Source organism: Magnolia sinica, chromosome 19 (genome assembly GCF_029962835.1).
Source record: "Magnolia sinica isolate HGM2019 chromosome 19, MsV1, whole genome shotgun sequence".
Lineage (NCBI taxonomy): Eukaryota > Viridiplantae > Streptophyta > Magnoliopsida > Magnoliales > Magnoliaceae > Magnolia > Magnolia sinica.
In genome coordinates, this window is record NC_080591.1 from 67,243,475 (window position 1) to 67,261,192 (window position 17,718).

At 38.8% G+C, this 17,718-nt stretch overlaps 1 protein-coding gene across 5 annotated transcripts in view; it reads left to right on the forward strand.

The window, feature by feature from the left end:
* Window positions 1-11,078: 11,078 nt before the first annotated feature.
* The window catches only part of LOC131235284 (serine/threonine-protein kinase ATG1t), a 49,842-nt gene continuing 43,202 nt past the window's right edge, over window positions 11,079-17,718 (forward strand). For 2 of the 5 annotated variants that reach the window (XM_058232420.1, XM_058232419.1), the window contains exon 1: window positions 11,080-11,412. In XM_058232420.1, coding sequence (XP_058088403.1) covers window positions 11,140-11,412 — 273 coding nt within the window. In that variant the 5' untranslated portion in view covers window positions 11,080-11,139. Of the gene's footprint in view, window positions 11,413-17,718 lie in introns of all 5 variants that reach the window. The other 3 variants (XM_058232418.1, XM_058232421.1, XM_058232422.1) reach the window with 3 other exon arrangements.

Sequence of the window (17,718 nt, forward strand, 5' to 3'; positions counted from 1 at the left end):
CTATATTCATTGAACATACTTCTACAAAGTGCACAAATTAACAGTAGTATTAAATCTGAATTTTTTAATACCCAGGATTGATATGGGTTTATGGTGGGCTTGGAATTACATCAAAGTAGTGTAAGACATGAGCAAATTACTCCAACACTTTTAACATCTATTGAAGTTTCGTTGAAAATTTTCACTTTCTTTTTTTCAATGTTCCCCCAATGCTCTCATTAGTGATAGTTTTTCAAGCATTAGCGATATCAATACAGAGTTTCTGCATCCCCAATCATTGACACATGTAATAATAACAATAATTTGAATAATGGATACAAAGAGCCTGTGTAACCAAAAGTTTAGTGGGCAAGGGTGACAATTGGCTACCTAGCCTGCATGACTTGATGAGATTAACCTAGCATTGGGTTGGGGTTGGACCTACTAGGTTTGACGACGGGCTAGGCTTGAGCCTTGCTTGCATGATTTGATTAAATTTCACACTAGGCTTGGCTGAAGTCACTTTAGCCCGACTCAGCTTAGCCCAATCCAACCTGACCCAACTTCATATATACACAACTCATATATTAAAACATGTCATTCCAATCCTAAACATCCTATTCAATATAAACTATTGATTTCATTTATCCAAAATGTCAATTTCACTAGACGTGTGGCACACTTGAGCAATGAATGGATTAGGAACACTTAAGTGGGAAATAATGATTTGATTAATTTTTGTGTTAGGTCAGGCTAACCAATAAAAAATTTTAGGCTCAGGCTTATCTTGTTGTGCTAGACCCATCTTAGGCTTGGGTTGAGTTAGGGCCTTAGGTCACTAGGGTCGGGCCCAAGCTTAGCCTAGTTTAATGTTGAGACTCAAATATTACATATTTTTCCCCAATTATATCTTGATTTTATGAGTATGATAATGCTTAATAGTATATTTTATACATGTTTGTGTTGCATGGTGAGTTTAAGAGCTTATATTAAAAAGAATGTTAAAAGCATGGATTTGATGCTTAAGAATCACCAAGGCAAAGAATGGATCTTTGGAGACCAAGATTGAAGATTTCAAGACCCTAAGATTCAAGAAAATCAAGTAAAGAAGGAAGTGCAGAAATTCACAGAATCTGAGCTTAGATGTCATCGAAGAAGTTTTGATGATATCAAGGCCAGTCTTTGATGACATCGAAGGCTGTTCGATGACATTGAAGAATTACAGAAAAATTGAGTTTGGTCACTGAACAAACCGAATGCATTCTTCGATGACATCGAACCGTTACGTAGATTTTACCCAGACTGCATAAATTTGAGGCAGTTTTGAGAATCTATGTGGACAAGGTTATAAATATGAGTTTTCTAAAGACTTCTGGGGATATCTAGGATTTTTAGAGAGTTGTCAAGTTTCATAGTTTTAGAAATTATTTTTCTTTATAACTTTTTAGATCTTTATTAATTTTTTCTTGCTTTCTTATTGCTTTTTATTTGCTATTTAGTTATATTTTTCTAATTCCCTCTAGCCCAAGCTAGAAGGGAAGCACCTGGGTTTAATGATTCTTTAAGTTATGATAATTGATTCTTTTTTTTTTTTTAATTTTATAATGAGATGAATGGTGTACGCATGTTATCAATTATCTAGGTTTAGGTTTTTGATCCATCATGTGAGATTCATATGGTGGATGTTTAGGCTTAACTTGGATCAATTAGATTTCTTAAATGAGAGATATTCTCAACCTGCTACATTGTTTGATTTATTATCTCATGGATATTAAATGCTTAAAATCACTGGCACTTGAGAATATATGTTAATGGTGTTAATCCATGATTCTCTAATCTCTTATATCATTTACTAAAAATATTTGAACTGTTTTATTTTTCGATTAGGCCGACCATGATTGTAACACCCCGGTTCCTGAAACCCAAGTACTCTACTCGTTTCTCAAAACCCAAGTGTTAACCTTTAAAGATCGCCAATTTCACGTACCTTTTTTTTTCTTTTATCAAAGTTAATAATATAGCAGGATGGAAATAAATTAGATGTTAGAGGGAATCCAATATTCATAACCAAGATTTCAAGTGGTTACCCAAAAACTTATACAAACTAACATCTTAACTTGTTACAAAACAAATAGTACAAATTTAAATGAGATGAAATTAGGAAAGAGAGTCGCAAGGTCCTCTGGCTCCTCCTAATCCACATGATCATCAGTATGCATATCATCTATGTCTCCTGCACATTATATACGGTTCAGTAGCGTCAATGACTATCCGGTGAGGTATAACCCCCAAGATTTATCGCAACATCAAGATAATTAAGCATAGTTAACAAAGGCAGTGTATAACAAATATTGCACAATGATTCTCATGAAAATCAGATAAGGTTCATTAGATACGCATTCATTAAATAAATCACACAAGATAATCTTGTTTAAATGCATAGATGTATGCACATGCTCACAGACCTGGGGATGCACATCGAGCTGGTAAAAAGTCGCCCAAGGAGAACTAGCCACCCAGAAAAGGACTACGATACATAAATCGCCCAAGGAGGACTAGTCACCCAGAAAAGTACACAAAGGTACGCTAAAGAAAAACTAACGACATAAAAAAGACCATAATAATATATAAATCACCCAAGGAGGACTAGTCACCCGGAAAAGTGCACAAGGGTACGCCCAAGGAGAACTAACCACCCGGAAAAGACCATAATAATATATATCGCTCAAGGAGATCTAGCCACCTAGAAAAGTACTCAAGGTACGCCTAAGGAGAACTAACCACTCGGAAAAGACCATAATAATATATAGATCGCCCAAGGAAATCTAGCCACCCGAAAAAGTACTCAAGATACGCCCAAGGAGAACTAGTTACCCGGAAAAGACCATATGCTATGAAAATGCATGATTAGCCCAACCATTATTATTCTAATTTCAAACAATCATTTTAAGAAAGTTTAAAGGTCACTATGAAGGGTTTGTCACCCAACATAGGCTGATAGCTCAGGCATAGTGTCCCATTTCACCATCCCTGGCTCATGAGGCTAACAAATAAGATGTTTTAAGGTAACCTACTCGACTAGTGGCCAATCGTAGTCTAACAATTGGAACTTACCATAGCAAGGTTGTATAAAATAATCCATTAAAGCCGCAAAAGGGCCAGTATTCGATAAAAGCTACAAGAGCCAAATATTCCACCTAATGGTGTGATTAAAAGGGACTATTCCCCAAAAGCCATGTAGGCATAAATGATTCCCCAAGATGATAAACCCATAACGTAAATTCATTTAATCCATAACATAGGTGGCCACTAGTTCGAGGATTTCCTAAAAACACCATTAGGCAAGCACAAGTGGTAGAATAAGCCACATACAATGTCGTTAGCACATACACATATAAGGTACACATCTTAAATCAGAATAAGGATACTAGAGATCCATAGCATATTAAATTACTTGAATTTAAATCTAAACATGTTGGATTTATAAAGGATTACTCAAATGGAATTGACATTCATCATTATTTCCACATTGCACTATATTAAGAAATAAACAACTAAATGAACTAAGTTAACTATCATGACGTAGAAAAGCTTGAAGGGTAGTCCTCACCTTTCAAGAGTCGGTTCATTCCTGGTAATGCTAGAGATAGTTGTACATACCCTAGGATCAAAATCTAACAAAATTAGAATACTTCGTGTGGTTAGATTACAACATAACAAAATTTATATGGTTATGATTACAGCTAAAGGTTTAGGTTATGTAAATTTTTAGGCCTTTATCCAACAATCTAGATCTAAGTGTAGGTCTTAGAGCTTAAACTCTAATTTCTTACATAAGGGATAAATTAGTAATACCAATGATAATTTACGAATTGGTATTGATTTTATTTATTTTTTATTTATTTTTATTATTTTTTTATGGTCGGATCTTTTATCATATGATGTGAGGTCTAATCTAATGATCAATTTCCAACCTAATGATTTATTTTCAATCTCAATGGTCAGATCATGACGTTCAACACATAAATTGTTCGAATTCGCTTTACACTGGTCCCATGTGTCTAAAGATTTGTCTAAGTGGAAATTTAAATATTAATTTTATAGCTAGACAGTCATTTAGTTTGATTCGTGGATGAATGACTCAAAAAGGTTAAGTATTTATAGTAATACATGAGTACTAAAAGTACGGGGTGTTACAATCTACCCTCCTTAAAGGGAATTTCGTCCTCGAAATTCATCATTTCTATTATTCCTAGGAACATGAATATCCGTTTTAATATTTCTATTCATTTACTATTTTCTGTTTGAAGCATTTCTGTGTGCACTAATTATCAAAATTTTGGGGTTGTTACAATGGTGCTTGGATCCTAATTGTGTTTTCAAAGTCATCATGATTTATGGATTATTAACCTATGTGTGGAACTCTAAAGCTTGGGTGTTGTTTTTAATTTAATTGAATTCTGTTTAAAAGTTATACCTTCAAAACTTTCAAAATCATTGCATTCGTTTAGTTTCCATTACTTATTTAGTTTTGCATTTGATTTTTTCGTTCTCCCAAACTATTTCTTTATGTGATCGACCCTGTATTCAGTATTCACAGGATACTACTTATGAACCTCAGCACTTAGAGGCAAACAAAACACGTAACCCAAACTCAACTCGTTGCCACTCCTATTGTGGGCTCATGTCCTTGTGACATTCACTCTATCTAGTGCAAGCCTACATCAGGATATAAGCCTAAAATAAAAAAATTCCCAAACCTCAAAAAGGTCATACCACAAAAAATGAAGATGGGTCACCCACTATTAAAGCCTTATTGGGCCGCCTACTATAATTTATTTACCATCTATCGTGTCTATAAAGAGTCATTTGGGAAAGTGTATTAGACATGCGTGGACAATTACTATAGAATTAATGTGAATTAAAATAACTTGTTGTGTTTGGTAGTGTATACCGAAATCCACAAAAATTTATATGAATGTGTTTGGTGCCTATGTTTAAAAAGCATTGGGGAGAGAGTGAAATAGAAGATCATGACTTATGCATTGATGATAGTTAGAATCTATGTGAAATAAAATCATATAATTTTATTAGAGTTTTTTTCCCACTATACGCCTCACTTTTAAGCCACCTACCTTATTACGCCCGTCCAAACTTACTATACGAAACTACACCCCTACTGTATGGGCGACTTTTCACCGGACCAAAATACCCCTACCATTCCTTTTGGAAGCAGATTGGCCGGTGTGTGAAGAAGAGCACTGACGCTCCTCAATCTCCTCCTCGAACTCCAAGTCGTAGGAACAGTTCAAAAGAGATCAAAGTTACATGGGCCCCACGGTTATGTATTTATTATATTCACAACATTTACCCGTATTTTGAGATCATTTTAGAGCATTATCCAAAAAAATAGAGAATATATCCAAAGATTAATTGGACCACACCACAAATAGCAGCAGGGATATTGATTTTCACCGTTAAAAATTTCGTAGGGCCCACCATAACGTTTATTTTCCATCCAATCAATTCATAAGGTCACAAAGACCTGGATGAAGAGGAAAAACAAATTTCATATTGATCCAAAATTTCTGTGACACCTAAAAGGGTCTCAATGGTAGACGTTCAATCCCCACTTCTTTTTACAGTGTGGTCCACTTGATAATTAGATCTGCCTTATTTTTCGTCTCAAGCCTTAATATGAGCTCACCAAATGAATGGACGGTTTGGATATAACACATACCTCATGATTGGCCCACAGAACTTGCTGACGTCAATACACCAGCTATATAGTTGGTGTGCAATACACCAGCTAATCTGCTTCCTCCTTTCACGGCAATGGTAGTACTACCGCCCGCTGGATAGTTCGGGCAGCACTGTTGTGGCTGTTTGTATTGGCGCCAGCAAGTTCTGTGGGTCTTATCATGAGGTATGTGTTATATCCAAACTACCCTTACACTTGACGCAAGAATGTGCATGATTTTTTAGGAAATTGATTTTCAAGGTTGGCCCACCTTTTATGTAGCTCAGGTGTTATGCACGAATAGCATACTAGCAAATGATTAAAGCCTTCTTGGTGATCCATGAAAGGGTTTGTAAATCACCACACCATTTTACATGGGTGAGTATTTCTATTTATAATATTATTCAATTGTACAATCTGATTACACAACTATGGTATCTACAATAAAAGGAAATAATCAAAATAGATTTGTGCGACATCTCCTACAATCAAGGAGGATCCCGTGGGTCAATTCTCAATACCCCCTGCAAGCTAAGCGTGGGATTGCAAGAGTATTCGAAGACGCTGCAAGTTCCTCATTTGATCAATTGTAACTCATCTTTGAGATGGAGTTCACGTGTTTTGGAACGATGGCTGAAAGAGTTTTCCAAGGCAAGCCAGACGTCTCCAATAGTGGTGAGATCGAGCACTTTTGGCATAGCTTCTTCGGTGAGGGAGGAGAGACGCAAGCTGAGGATGCACTGATCTTGAAGTTTCCAATCCATGTATTTCAACAATGATCAGCAGTATGGCCCTCAGTTTTGCAGATCTGGCAACGGGGATTGTAATGACGATGGCCACGACCATGTCCACTGTTTCGCTGGTGTCCTCCACGGCCATGAAACTATTTAAAGTGACCACCACCGTGAGAGTTAGAAGAGGAACCATGGGTGGCAGTGAACACAGCAGGGACAATAAGAGATTGCGTAAGAGATTTCTGGAAAATGGCAAAGCTTTCAGCCTTAGAAACCAGATCGGTGAAGAGGGGAAGGGGTGTGAGCGACATCTGGGCAGTAGAAAATGTGGAGAAATTAGCACCTAACCCTCGAAGAAACCAATGAGATTTGTTTATATCATCAATCGGACGACCCATCGTCGAGAGCTGATCACATAACGCCTTGAATGAGCGAGAGTATTCAGAGACGCTGCGGTTTCCTCGTTTGATCAGTTGCAACTCATCGTTGAGATGGAGTTCACGTGTTTTGGAACAATGGCTGAAAGAGTTTTCTAAGGCAAGCCAGACGTCTCCAATAGTGGTGAGATCGAGCACTTTTGGCATAGCTTCTTCGGTGAGGGAGGAGAGACGCAAGCTGAGGATGCACTGATCTTGAAGTTTCCAATCCATGTATTTCTGGGTTGATGTAGAAGACTCAGTAGCAGAGGTGGAGTTTGTGGGTGGAGCAACAATGGACCCATCGACATAGCCAAGAAGTCCCTGGCAGTTAAGAAGCGGAATAAGTTGATTGCACCAGAGAAGATAGTTTGAGGAAGAGAGTTTAATGGTCACCATATGAATCATGGAGTTGAAGGAAAGGAAAGAGTTGGAGGAATCGACAGCGATGGGGATCAGTGGGAGGTTGAACCCGTGAGGGCTCTGATACCATGAAAAGGTTTACAAATCACCACACCATTTTACGTGGGTGAGTATTTCTATTTATAATATTGTTCAATTGTACAATCTAATTACACAGCTATGGTATCTACAATAAAAGGAAATAATCAAAACAGATCTGTGTGACATCTCCTACAATCAAGGAGGATCCCGTGGGTCAATGGAGGAGGATTTACAAGGATTCTCAATAATCCAGACCATTAATCTGATGGACCAAACTGTTGTTTAGAATGCCCCAAAATTGTACATTGGATGATCCTAACCCTTCAATCAGTGGTCTACAGAGATTATTGAAAAATCCAACAATCCAGGTAATGAATCAAAGATTGGATGGCTAGTAACTTCCAATATTGAAGATCAACGGTTTGAATCACCTAAAGATGGGACCTGGTCTAATGAACCGTGTATCACTATAGTACAATGTTCTGTTGGATCCAGACCCTATAATTCCTCGGTTCGAATCTAATATTTGTTTTTCCATTCATCCATATCCACGTGACCTCATGGATAGGTTGGATGACAAACAAACAAATGGTTGTATTGTTGTATATGTTCATTTCTCTTAATTAAAGGGAATCTGTTCCCTTTTAATTTCGCATCAACCATAAATTGAAAAGATAGAATCCTCCTCCCAATGTTAGTTTTTGTCTATGGTCCATCTACAGTGGAGCCCACTATTTGGATGGTTTGGATTAGTTCATATTTATGGTCATTTTTCTATTAATATAGTAGGTAATCTGACTCTTATTCAAGAGTTTTTTCGTCCCAAACACCTGTTACCAGAAGGGCGTGCAACATATTTCTGTTAATATAGTTGGTAATCTATTAACCTTCGTGGTGAATTTCACTCACTTCGTGGTCAATTTAATTTACTTCATTCACTTCGCGGTCAATTTCATTCACTTGATGGTCAATTTCATTCACTTCGCAATCAATTTCAATCAGTCCGTGGTAAATTTCATTCACTTCATTCACTTTGTGGTCAATTTCAATCACTTCGCGGTCAATTTTATTCACTTCATTCACTTCGCGGTAAACTTCATTCACTTCACGGTGAATTTCATTCACTTCGCAGTGAATTCCACTCACTTTGCGGTGAATTTCATTCACTTCGTGGTGAACTTCACTCTTTTCGCAGTGAATTTCATTCACTTTGAGATCAATTTCACTTCGTCGTCAATCAATTTCACGATGTTCGCGGTCAATTTCAGTTATTTTGCGGTCAATTTCATTCACTTCGCGGTCAATTTCAATCAGTTCGCGGTAATTTCATTCACTTTATTTACTTCGCGGTCAATTTCATTCACTTCGTGGTCAATTTCATTCGCTTCGCGGTCAATTTCACTCACTTCATTCACTTCGCGGTTAATTTCATTTACTTCGCAATGAATTTCATTCACTTTGCAGTCAATTTCAATCAGTTCGCGATCAATTTCATTCACTTTATTCACTTCGCGGTGAATTTCACTCACTTCACGGTCAATTTCATTCACTGCATTCACTTCACAAAGTGAGTGAACTTGACCGTGAAGTGAATGAACTTAACCGCGAAGTGAATGAAATTCACCGCGAAGTGAGTGAACTTCACTACAAAGTGAGTGAAATTCACCACGAAGTGAGTGAACTTGACCGCGAAGTGAGTGAACTTCATCGCGAACAAAGTAAAATTAACTGCGAACAGAGTTAAATTGACCGCGAACTAAGTTAAATTGACCGCGGCCTAAGTGAAATTAACTGAGGACTGCTTGAAATTGATATCTTGACAGAGAACTGTGTGAAATTGACCGATAACTTAGTCAAATTAACCGATAACTGCTTCAAATTGACATTGTGTTGACCAAGAACTTGCAGAAATTGGCTGATAACTTCATGAGCAAGTTCTCGATCAATTTCAGTCACTTACCAGTCAATTTCACTTCGTTCGCGGTCAATTTAACTTGGTTCACAGTCAATTTCAGTCAGTCCTCGGTCAATTTTCACCAATAGTGAGTTCTCGGTCAACTTTACTCAGTTATCGGTCAGTTTCACGATGTTCACGGTCAATTTCACGATGTTCGTGGTCAATTTAGCTCAGTTGAAGACGTTATTTCCAAGTAGTTATCAGTTAATTTTACTTTGTCGTTGGTCAATTTTACGATGTTTGCGGTCAATTTTAATCACTTTGTGGTGAATTTCAACAACTTCGCGGTGAATTTCATTCACTTCGCGGTCAATTTAAATCACTTCACAGTGAATTTCATTCACTTTGTGGTTAATTTTAATCACTTCGCAGTAAACTTCACTCTTTTTGCGGTGAATTTCATTCACTTCACAGTCAATTTCACTTCGCCATCAGTCAATTTCACGATGTTCGCGATCAATTTTAGTCACTTCGTGGTTGATTTCAATCACTTCGTGTCAAATTTCATTCACTTTGCGGTCAATTTAAATCACTTCATGGTGAATTTCATTCACTTCGCGGTTTATTTTAATCACTTCGTGGTGAACTTCACTCTTTTCGCGATGAACTTCACTCTTTTTGTGGTGAATTTCATTCATTTCGCGGTCAATTTCTTTGCAGTCAATTTCAATCAGTTCGTGGTAAACTTCTTTCACTTCACAGTGAATTTCATTCACTTCGCGGTGAATTCCACTCACTTCGCGGTGAATTTCATTCACTTTGCGGTCAATTTCAGTCTGTGTGCAGTAAACTTTATTCACTTAACGGTAAATTTCATTCACTTCGCGGTGAATTCCACTCACTTCGCAGTCAACTTCACTCACTTCGCGGTGAACTTTATTCACTTCGCGGTGAATTCCATGGTGAATTCCATTCACTTTGCGGTGAATTCCACTCATTTCGCGTGGAATTTCACTCACTTCGCGGTGAATTTTACTCACTTCGCAGTCAATTTCGCTCCGATAAAAGTGCATCGTATAGCAGGGGATTAGTTTGGTAAGGTAAGTTTGGACAGATGTAATAAGGTAAGTGGCTTAAAAGTGAGGTGTACATTAGGAAAAAAGCTCTTTTTATTATAATAAAAAAATGTACTTATATGAACTAGATTTCAATTCATATAAGATGTATTTGGGATCAAATGTACTCTCCCAAATGCACCAATCACTGTCTATTAGCACTAATTACCACCAATTACTTGCTCTGTAATATGACCTCTACTAGCGTGAAGAGAAAATACAAATATATAAACTCATTTCAAGCTTTATTGGATCTTAATCAGGTTCCAACCATGAGTTTTCTTATCCATTGCCAACATTTCTTCCATTGCCAACATTTCTTGTAATCGTAGCCCTTAGCCTAACATGATGAGCTGGCACAAACGGATTGGTAGAGTGAATAGAGGACGAAAACCATTTGCCCATAGAGCTTGGTGTTGGGGACCTAGTCGATACTGTAGGTGCACACAACACTTGATGGGCATGCGCTTAGAAATAATACACGTGGCATAAATTAAAGCAAATTAAACTGATTAATTTGTGGGAACCACTTCCGTTAAGTTGCGGGTTTATCTTGAACAATCCGGGTGGTGTACGTACACTTGTTTTCTGAAACTAAGCCACTTTGACAATTTTTATTTATTTATCATTTCCAACCGTTGGATAAATGCAAATAAATATAATATTTAGATAACCGAATAAGATTAATTTTTCGTTAATGGTTGTAGCTGGCTGCGTGTCATCCATCACCACTGCCAGAGTATCAAAGTAGTCCGCCGAGTAGGAGGATGGTTATTTTGGGACAGAGAGGGAAAGAGAGTGACAGGAGAAGGGAATGTCTGGAGAGGAAGAGGCGGCGAGCAGCAGCGGCGATGACGATGATGTTGTTGTTTTTGTTGGAAATTATGCAACGAAAGGGAGAGTAAAAGGAGGGAATATGTCTGTTGTTTGGAAAGCTGTGCATAGACGGAGCGGTCAGGAGGTTGTACTGAAGCAGGTCTACCTATCGAGGCTGAACAGGACTCTCAGGGATTCCTTGGATTGTGAGCTCAGCTTCCTCTCCTCTGTCCACCATCCTAACATCATCCGCCTTCTCGACGTTTTCCAGGTCTCCTTTCCCTTCCTCGCTCCTTCTCTCTCTCTCTCTCTCTCTCTCTCTCTCTCTCTCTTCTTCTTCTTCTTCTTCTTCTTCTTTTCAATGATCCAAACCGTTTATGTGATAGGGAATCCCTTGGATAGGGGATACCCGAAAAATTCTCCGGATCAAATATTTCTACCCTTCAACTACACAAAAATTACACCGTCCATTTTTCAAAGGAAAATAGCCAAATTTCAAACGGTTCAAATTATCAAATTTAGGAATTTTACTGTACGAATTGAGGGGGAACTGTATCAATGGTTTGGATCGTTGTAAGACGATCCAGATTCGTAGGCTGAAGTCCCGGGGTATCACATTAAAATACGTCAGGATGCATTCGAGCAAACCTCTCCACTTCAGCCATCCTTTCGTTTTGAGCGATTCTTGAAATACCCATTTGGTATTTTTCTTGGATTACAAACTCAATTTCAAAGGTTCAAAATATTGCCACGTTTCCCATGAAATGATGTTCTTAGGGGTCGTTTAGGTGCCTGTAAATGGTTTAAGGTGTAAATGATTTACACCCGTAAATCCTTTACAGCCTGTCCTGTTTAGCTTTAAGCTGTAAATGATTTACTGGTAAATGATTGTCTGTGTTTGGATAGCCTGTAAATTGTTTAACTCCTGTAAATGTAGAGCCTGTAAAGGAAATCCAAACTTTTTGCCTGTAAATGAGATGGGGATAAATGCTGTAAATCAATGATTTACATGCAAAAAAGGCCATCCAACCACAGTTTAAATGATTTACCTGTAAATCATTTACAACTTGGCCCATTACAGGCATCCAAACAAGTCATCTTCCATGTGACCGCCCTCATGAATTTCTTTGCTAGAATAGTCAAAGCTTCCTTGAAAGGCTTGGCCTCCAGCATCACCTTAAAAAAATAAAATAAAGGAACATTTGGATGACTCCTACATCAGGCTCAACCCGATTTTAACTTGGGCAGGGTTAGGGTTGGGTTGGGTAGGGTAGGTTCATTTTTTATTTTTATTTTTAAGGTGATCTATATTTGGGCTGAGTTCGTGGTGAATCATAATTGACCTGGTGCAACGGAAGTATGCATATGAAACTTGACCACTCTAATGTAGAAGAGTTTTGATCATCCGTTGTGTGCTTCATGTCAATGTCTCTGGAGCAGGTTTCACCACCCAAATACGGAGACTTGGGTTGGGTGACTTGGGTCGGGTAGGGTAGGGTTTGGATTGGTAATATGGAAATGGGTCTAGCTTGGGTTGAAAATTGGGTCAGTTAGAAAAAAAGGTCTCTTATTATTTAGAATATGTACTGCATGTGCGAACAAGATTCTGAAACAATTGATCATCACTTTATCTTTTGCCCATTTACCCAAAAGGTGTGGGATCATTTCTTAGCGGCCACTACTATATCTTGGGTGATGCCGGGGTTGGTTTGAGATCTTCTTTGGGCTTGGCACGGAGGCGGAGGGGGGGATGCAGTTTCAGTCAAGATGGTTTTTGACTTTGCTTGCGGTTTGGTGGGCTACTTGGGTGGAAAGGAACTAAAGGGACTTCTGGAATCAATCTCGGCCGGTTGATTCAGTTGTGGCAGGGGTGTGCTTGTCGCTGTCCAAATGGGATGGTGTGTAGCGGACCTCTTATTTGAGCATTGGTCTTCAGCCTTGTTGGGGCTGCAGGTTTTTTTCCCCCCTTTTGTTTTTGTTGTATTTTTTCCTGCCTAGCAGTTGCTAGTAGGTCTTTAATAAAATTTTCATCAGTCTTCAAAAAAAAAAAAAAGAAGGGTCAGTCAAGTTAGCAATAGAGTTGTCTGGGTTGGGTTTCAGACTTTCAGTTGACCTAAAGCAATGATTCCTCGAACTTCATTTTTTATGAGAGACCATTTAATGGGCCCACTTCTTTACCTCGTAACAGTCTTCAGCACATAACTACATACATCATCAACTCTTTACAAGTTCCCAACAATGTGCAGATGCAAGCATTCACCATAGGATTGTCCTCTTTCCAACTGACTCCCATGTTGAGATGTGGAGCCACATCTGGACGGCTGCTCGACCAGTCGAGTGGCCTGCTTGACCGGTTGAGTGGCCCACTTGACCAGTCGTGGACTGGCTCGACTCGTTTTCCAGCGAGTTGGGATTTTGGATTTTTGATGTGCTCGACCAATCGTGGGATGTGCTCGAACGGTCAAGGGTGCCACTCTACCGGTCGAAGACTCTGCACGACCAGTCGAGCTTACGCAGATTTGAGTCCGGATTTGATACGGACTGCGGAAATTTGAGTCGGTTTTCGCAGAGGTGCGAAAGGGGAGTTGCCTAAACTATAAATAGGTGTCCCTAGGGCTTTTCTAGGGGATGAGAAATAATTCTAAGGTGTGGGCAAAGGGTTTTCTCTGTACTTCCAAGGGAGAGGTTAGTATATTGCCTTGTAATCTTCGTTTTTCTTCATAGTGGAAGTTTGCATCCGTGGTTTTTTACCCTTGTTGGGGTTTTTCCATGTATATCTTGTCTTGTGGTTTGTTTGGAATGTTTTGATTCTTTTTCTAGTTTATATTTCTTCTTGTTTATCGTTTGTGGGTGAGACCGAAGATTGGATCTCAGTTCAGTGCGTTGTTGGCGTGCTGCGCAACAACTGGTATCAGAGCTATTAGTTTAGTTCTATTGGGAGCGATGACGGAAGAAGGGAAGACTAGAATTGAGAAGTTTGATGGTTCAAACTTTGCCTTCTGGAAGATGCAGATGGAGGATTATCTGTATCAGAAGGACCTTTATATTCCTCTAGGAGGAAAAGAGAAGAAACCAGAAAAGATGACAGATGATGAATGGTTTTTATTGGATCGGAAGGCTTTAGGAACGATCCGACTCTCTTTGTCTAAGAGCGTCGCCTTCAATATATCCAAGATGAAAACTATAAAAGAATTAATGGAAGCCCTAGCCACCATGTATGAAAAGCCCTCAGCGTCCAACAAGGTTCATCTTATGAAACAACTATTCAACATGAAGATGTCAGATGGTGGGAGCGTGACTAAACATCTAAACGAGTTCAATACAGTCACAAGCTAGTTGGAATCCGTTGGCGTTGTTTTTTAGGATGCGTTCAGGGCGTTATTGATCTTATTCAGTCTGTCAGACAATTGGGATGGTTTGGTGATTGCTGTGAGCAATTCTTCAGGGTCGACAAAATTGAAATTTGATGATCTGACCGGTCTAATTCTCAGCGAAGAATCTAGAAGAAAGGCATCAGGAGTTTCAGGGGATTCAGGAAATGCTCTAAACGTTGAAGGAGGAGGAAGATTGCTGAACAAATGAGGCAATAAACACGGACATTCTAAGTCGAGGAAGAAGTCTAAGGAACCGAAAGACAAAGACGGGTGTTGGCATTGCGGTAAGAAGGGGCACATGAAACATGATTGCAGGGCGTTCAAGAAACAAGAAGGAAGCTCTCAAGGCGGGAAGGATTCAGTGAATCTATCTGAGGAGAGTGACACAGGCGGTGATCTTGTCTCTTGATGCGAGGAATGAGTCTTGGGTCATAGAATCGGGTGCTTCGTTTCATGCTACTTCGTGTAAGAAAGTTCTACATAATTATGTATCAGGTGACTTCGGGAGAGTCTACTTGGGTGATGATGAGCCGTGCAGTATCGTTGGAAAGGGAGACGTTCATATAAATTAGAAAGACAGAATGGTTTTGAAATTGAAGGATGTCAGATATGTACCGAGTTTGAGACGAAATTTGATCTCAGTGGGGCAGTTGGCCGATACCGGTTATGTGACGACATTCACCATTGATTCCTGGAAGATCAAAAAAGGTGCCTTAGTGATATCTCGAGGTAAGAAGGAAAGGTACTTTGTACGTGACTGCAGGATCGTATAGTTCACTCGCAGTCGCATTAACTGGAGTGAATGGGCAGTTATGGCATCAGAGGTTGGGACATAGGAGTGAGAAAGGGATGAAAGTACTATTGTCAAAAGGGAAGCTACCAGGGCTGAAGTCTATTGATTTGGAATTCTGCGAGGATTGCGTGTATGGCAAGCAGAAGAGGGTAAGCTTCAAGAAGACAAGACGCGCTCCAAAGACGCATCTGTTGGAGCTTGCACACAATGATGTGTGGGGACCGGCACAGGTATCATCTTTTGGTGGCTCACGTTATTTTGTTTCTTTAATTGATGATGTTAGTAGAAAACTGTGGGTTTATTTCTTAAAACATAAATCTGATGTATTTGATGTATTTAAGAAGTGGAAAGTTATGGTAGAAAACGAGATAGGTAAAACAGTAAAATGTCTCAGATCTGATAATGGGGGAGAATACTGTGATAAGAAATTTGAGTATTGTGCAACAAGTGGAATCAAACATCAGAAAACGATTCCAGGGACACTGCAACAGAATGTTGTGGCTGAGCGCATTAACAGGACCATCCTTGAGCGCGCCATGAGCATGAGGTTACATGCAGGGTTACCCAAGACTTTTTGGGCAGATGCTGTGAATACTGCGACATATCTCATCAATAGAAGTCCCTCAACACTATTGGATGGTGGGCTACCAGAAGAAACGTGGACTAGGAAAAAAGTGAACCTTGCACATCTCAAAACTTATAACAGTGGAATAATAAAGAAAATGATAGCCAAATTAAATAACAATGCAAGAAAGAAAAACAACCTCAAACTTCAGATCTTGAGAGGTTGATACAAACATTATTCTAAGGACAACCTTACACCAAAACAGAGTTTATGGTAGGACAACCTTATTTCTAGAAAGGTCTTTGTATCAAGTCTCAAATCGAAGAGGAATACAAAAACAAATATGAACTCGAATTGAAATAACTTGTAATTAAAGATGTATTGTTCTAGGGACAGCCATACACCATAAAAATGGCAGGGCAACCTTGTTGGAACAACTTTCAAAATGAAATTGAAAAACAAGCTTATAAAGGAATAGCAGAAAGTAAATTCTAAGCTATTACAACATTCTCACAAAGCTTGAAATAATTACAACATTCACCACCATACATACATCCCACAAAAAGAATAAAAACAATTAAAAGAATAAATCAATCAACCACAACTCAAAGGATTTATAGTGGTTCGCTTGTGTGTTCACCAACTGTTATACAACAGCCACACAAAAGCTACTCCACTCCTAATATCCTCACACAGGGGATATTAGCGTTCACTAAAGATAGGTTTTCCCAGGTTCACCCAAAACCCTTACAATTGTGTCTTTGTATGTGGGCTTACACAATTAAAAACCCCCACTTCTGAGTTTTCCTGGCTTTCCTCAGATAACCAATATAACAAGATTTTTCCGGCAAATCTTGAAAGAAACCAAAATAATAGAAAGGAATTTACAATATGTAAAATACGTGAATATCTCCTTCGTTGTAGCAGCCCGGTAGAACCAAATCAAAGAGATGATTGAATGTCCAAGTTCAATGTCCAGTACTCGATTACAATGGTTCTAGATCTAATTGATTTTAAATTAAACCAAATAGGGCTTGCCTTAATTGATTTTGATTCCAAAGAAAGGGAATAACAATTCCTCTTTTCAAATCAAATTGGATAAGAAACAAAATCAATTAAAATAAAGATAAGGAAAGAAGATATTAAATAAGCACACTTAGCTTAAATGGAGCACGGAATTATCTCTCAGAAGTTCGACGAAGATTGGCTTAATACTATAATTAAATCGATGATTTCTTCTGAGATTCGTGCACTATTTATAGGTGAGAAGATCAGTACTTCGACTGGTCTAGAGTGCTCATCGACTAGTCGAAGCCATACCAGATATTTGAAAGATTAGGCGGGATAAGCGCAGACTCTACGATCGGTTGTAGCCCTCCTACGATCGTCGTAGGTCACCTACGATCGTCGTAGGTTTCCTTCGGGGTCGTAGTCCCGAATATCTTGGACTTCGAGTCGTAGATTCTACGATTGGTCGAAGATGCGTCGACACTGTTCCTACGATCGGTCGAAGTTTCGGACTAGTCGAAGGCTAACAATTTTATCCGTAATTTGTAACAAACTTACGATCGATCCAGGAATTTCTTAGACTCGTCGAAGCAAGTCTAGGACTAGTCGAAGCAGACTTAAGACTTCGAAGAAAAGACCAATCACATGTAAAATAACATTCGGCTTATGTATCCGAAATGACCTACTTCTAAGGTCATCCTATGGTCAAACAAACCTCAATCATGAAGTATGGACATTGAAACAAGAGACCATGAAGAATGAGCCTTGAAGTCTTGATGTAGACTAAACCTTGAAGTAGCTCAATCATGAAAGTGGCTTGAGTTTCAGCTTGAGTCT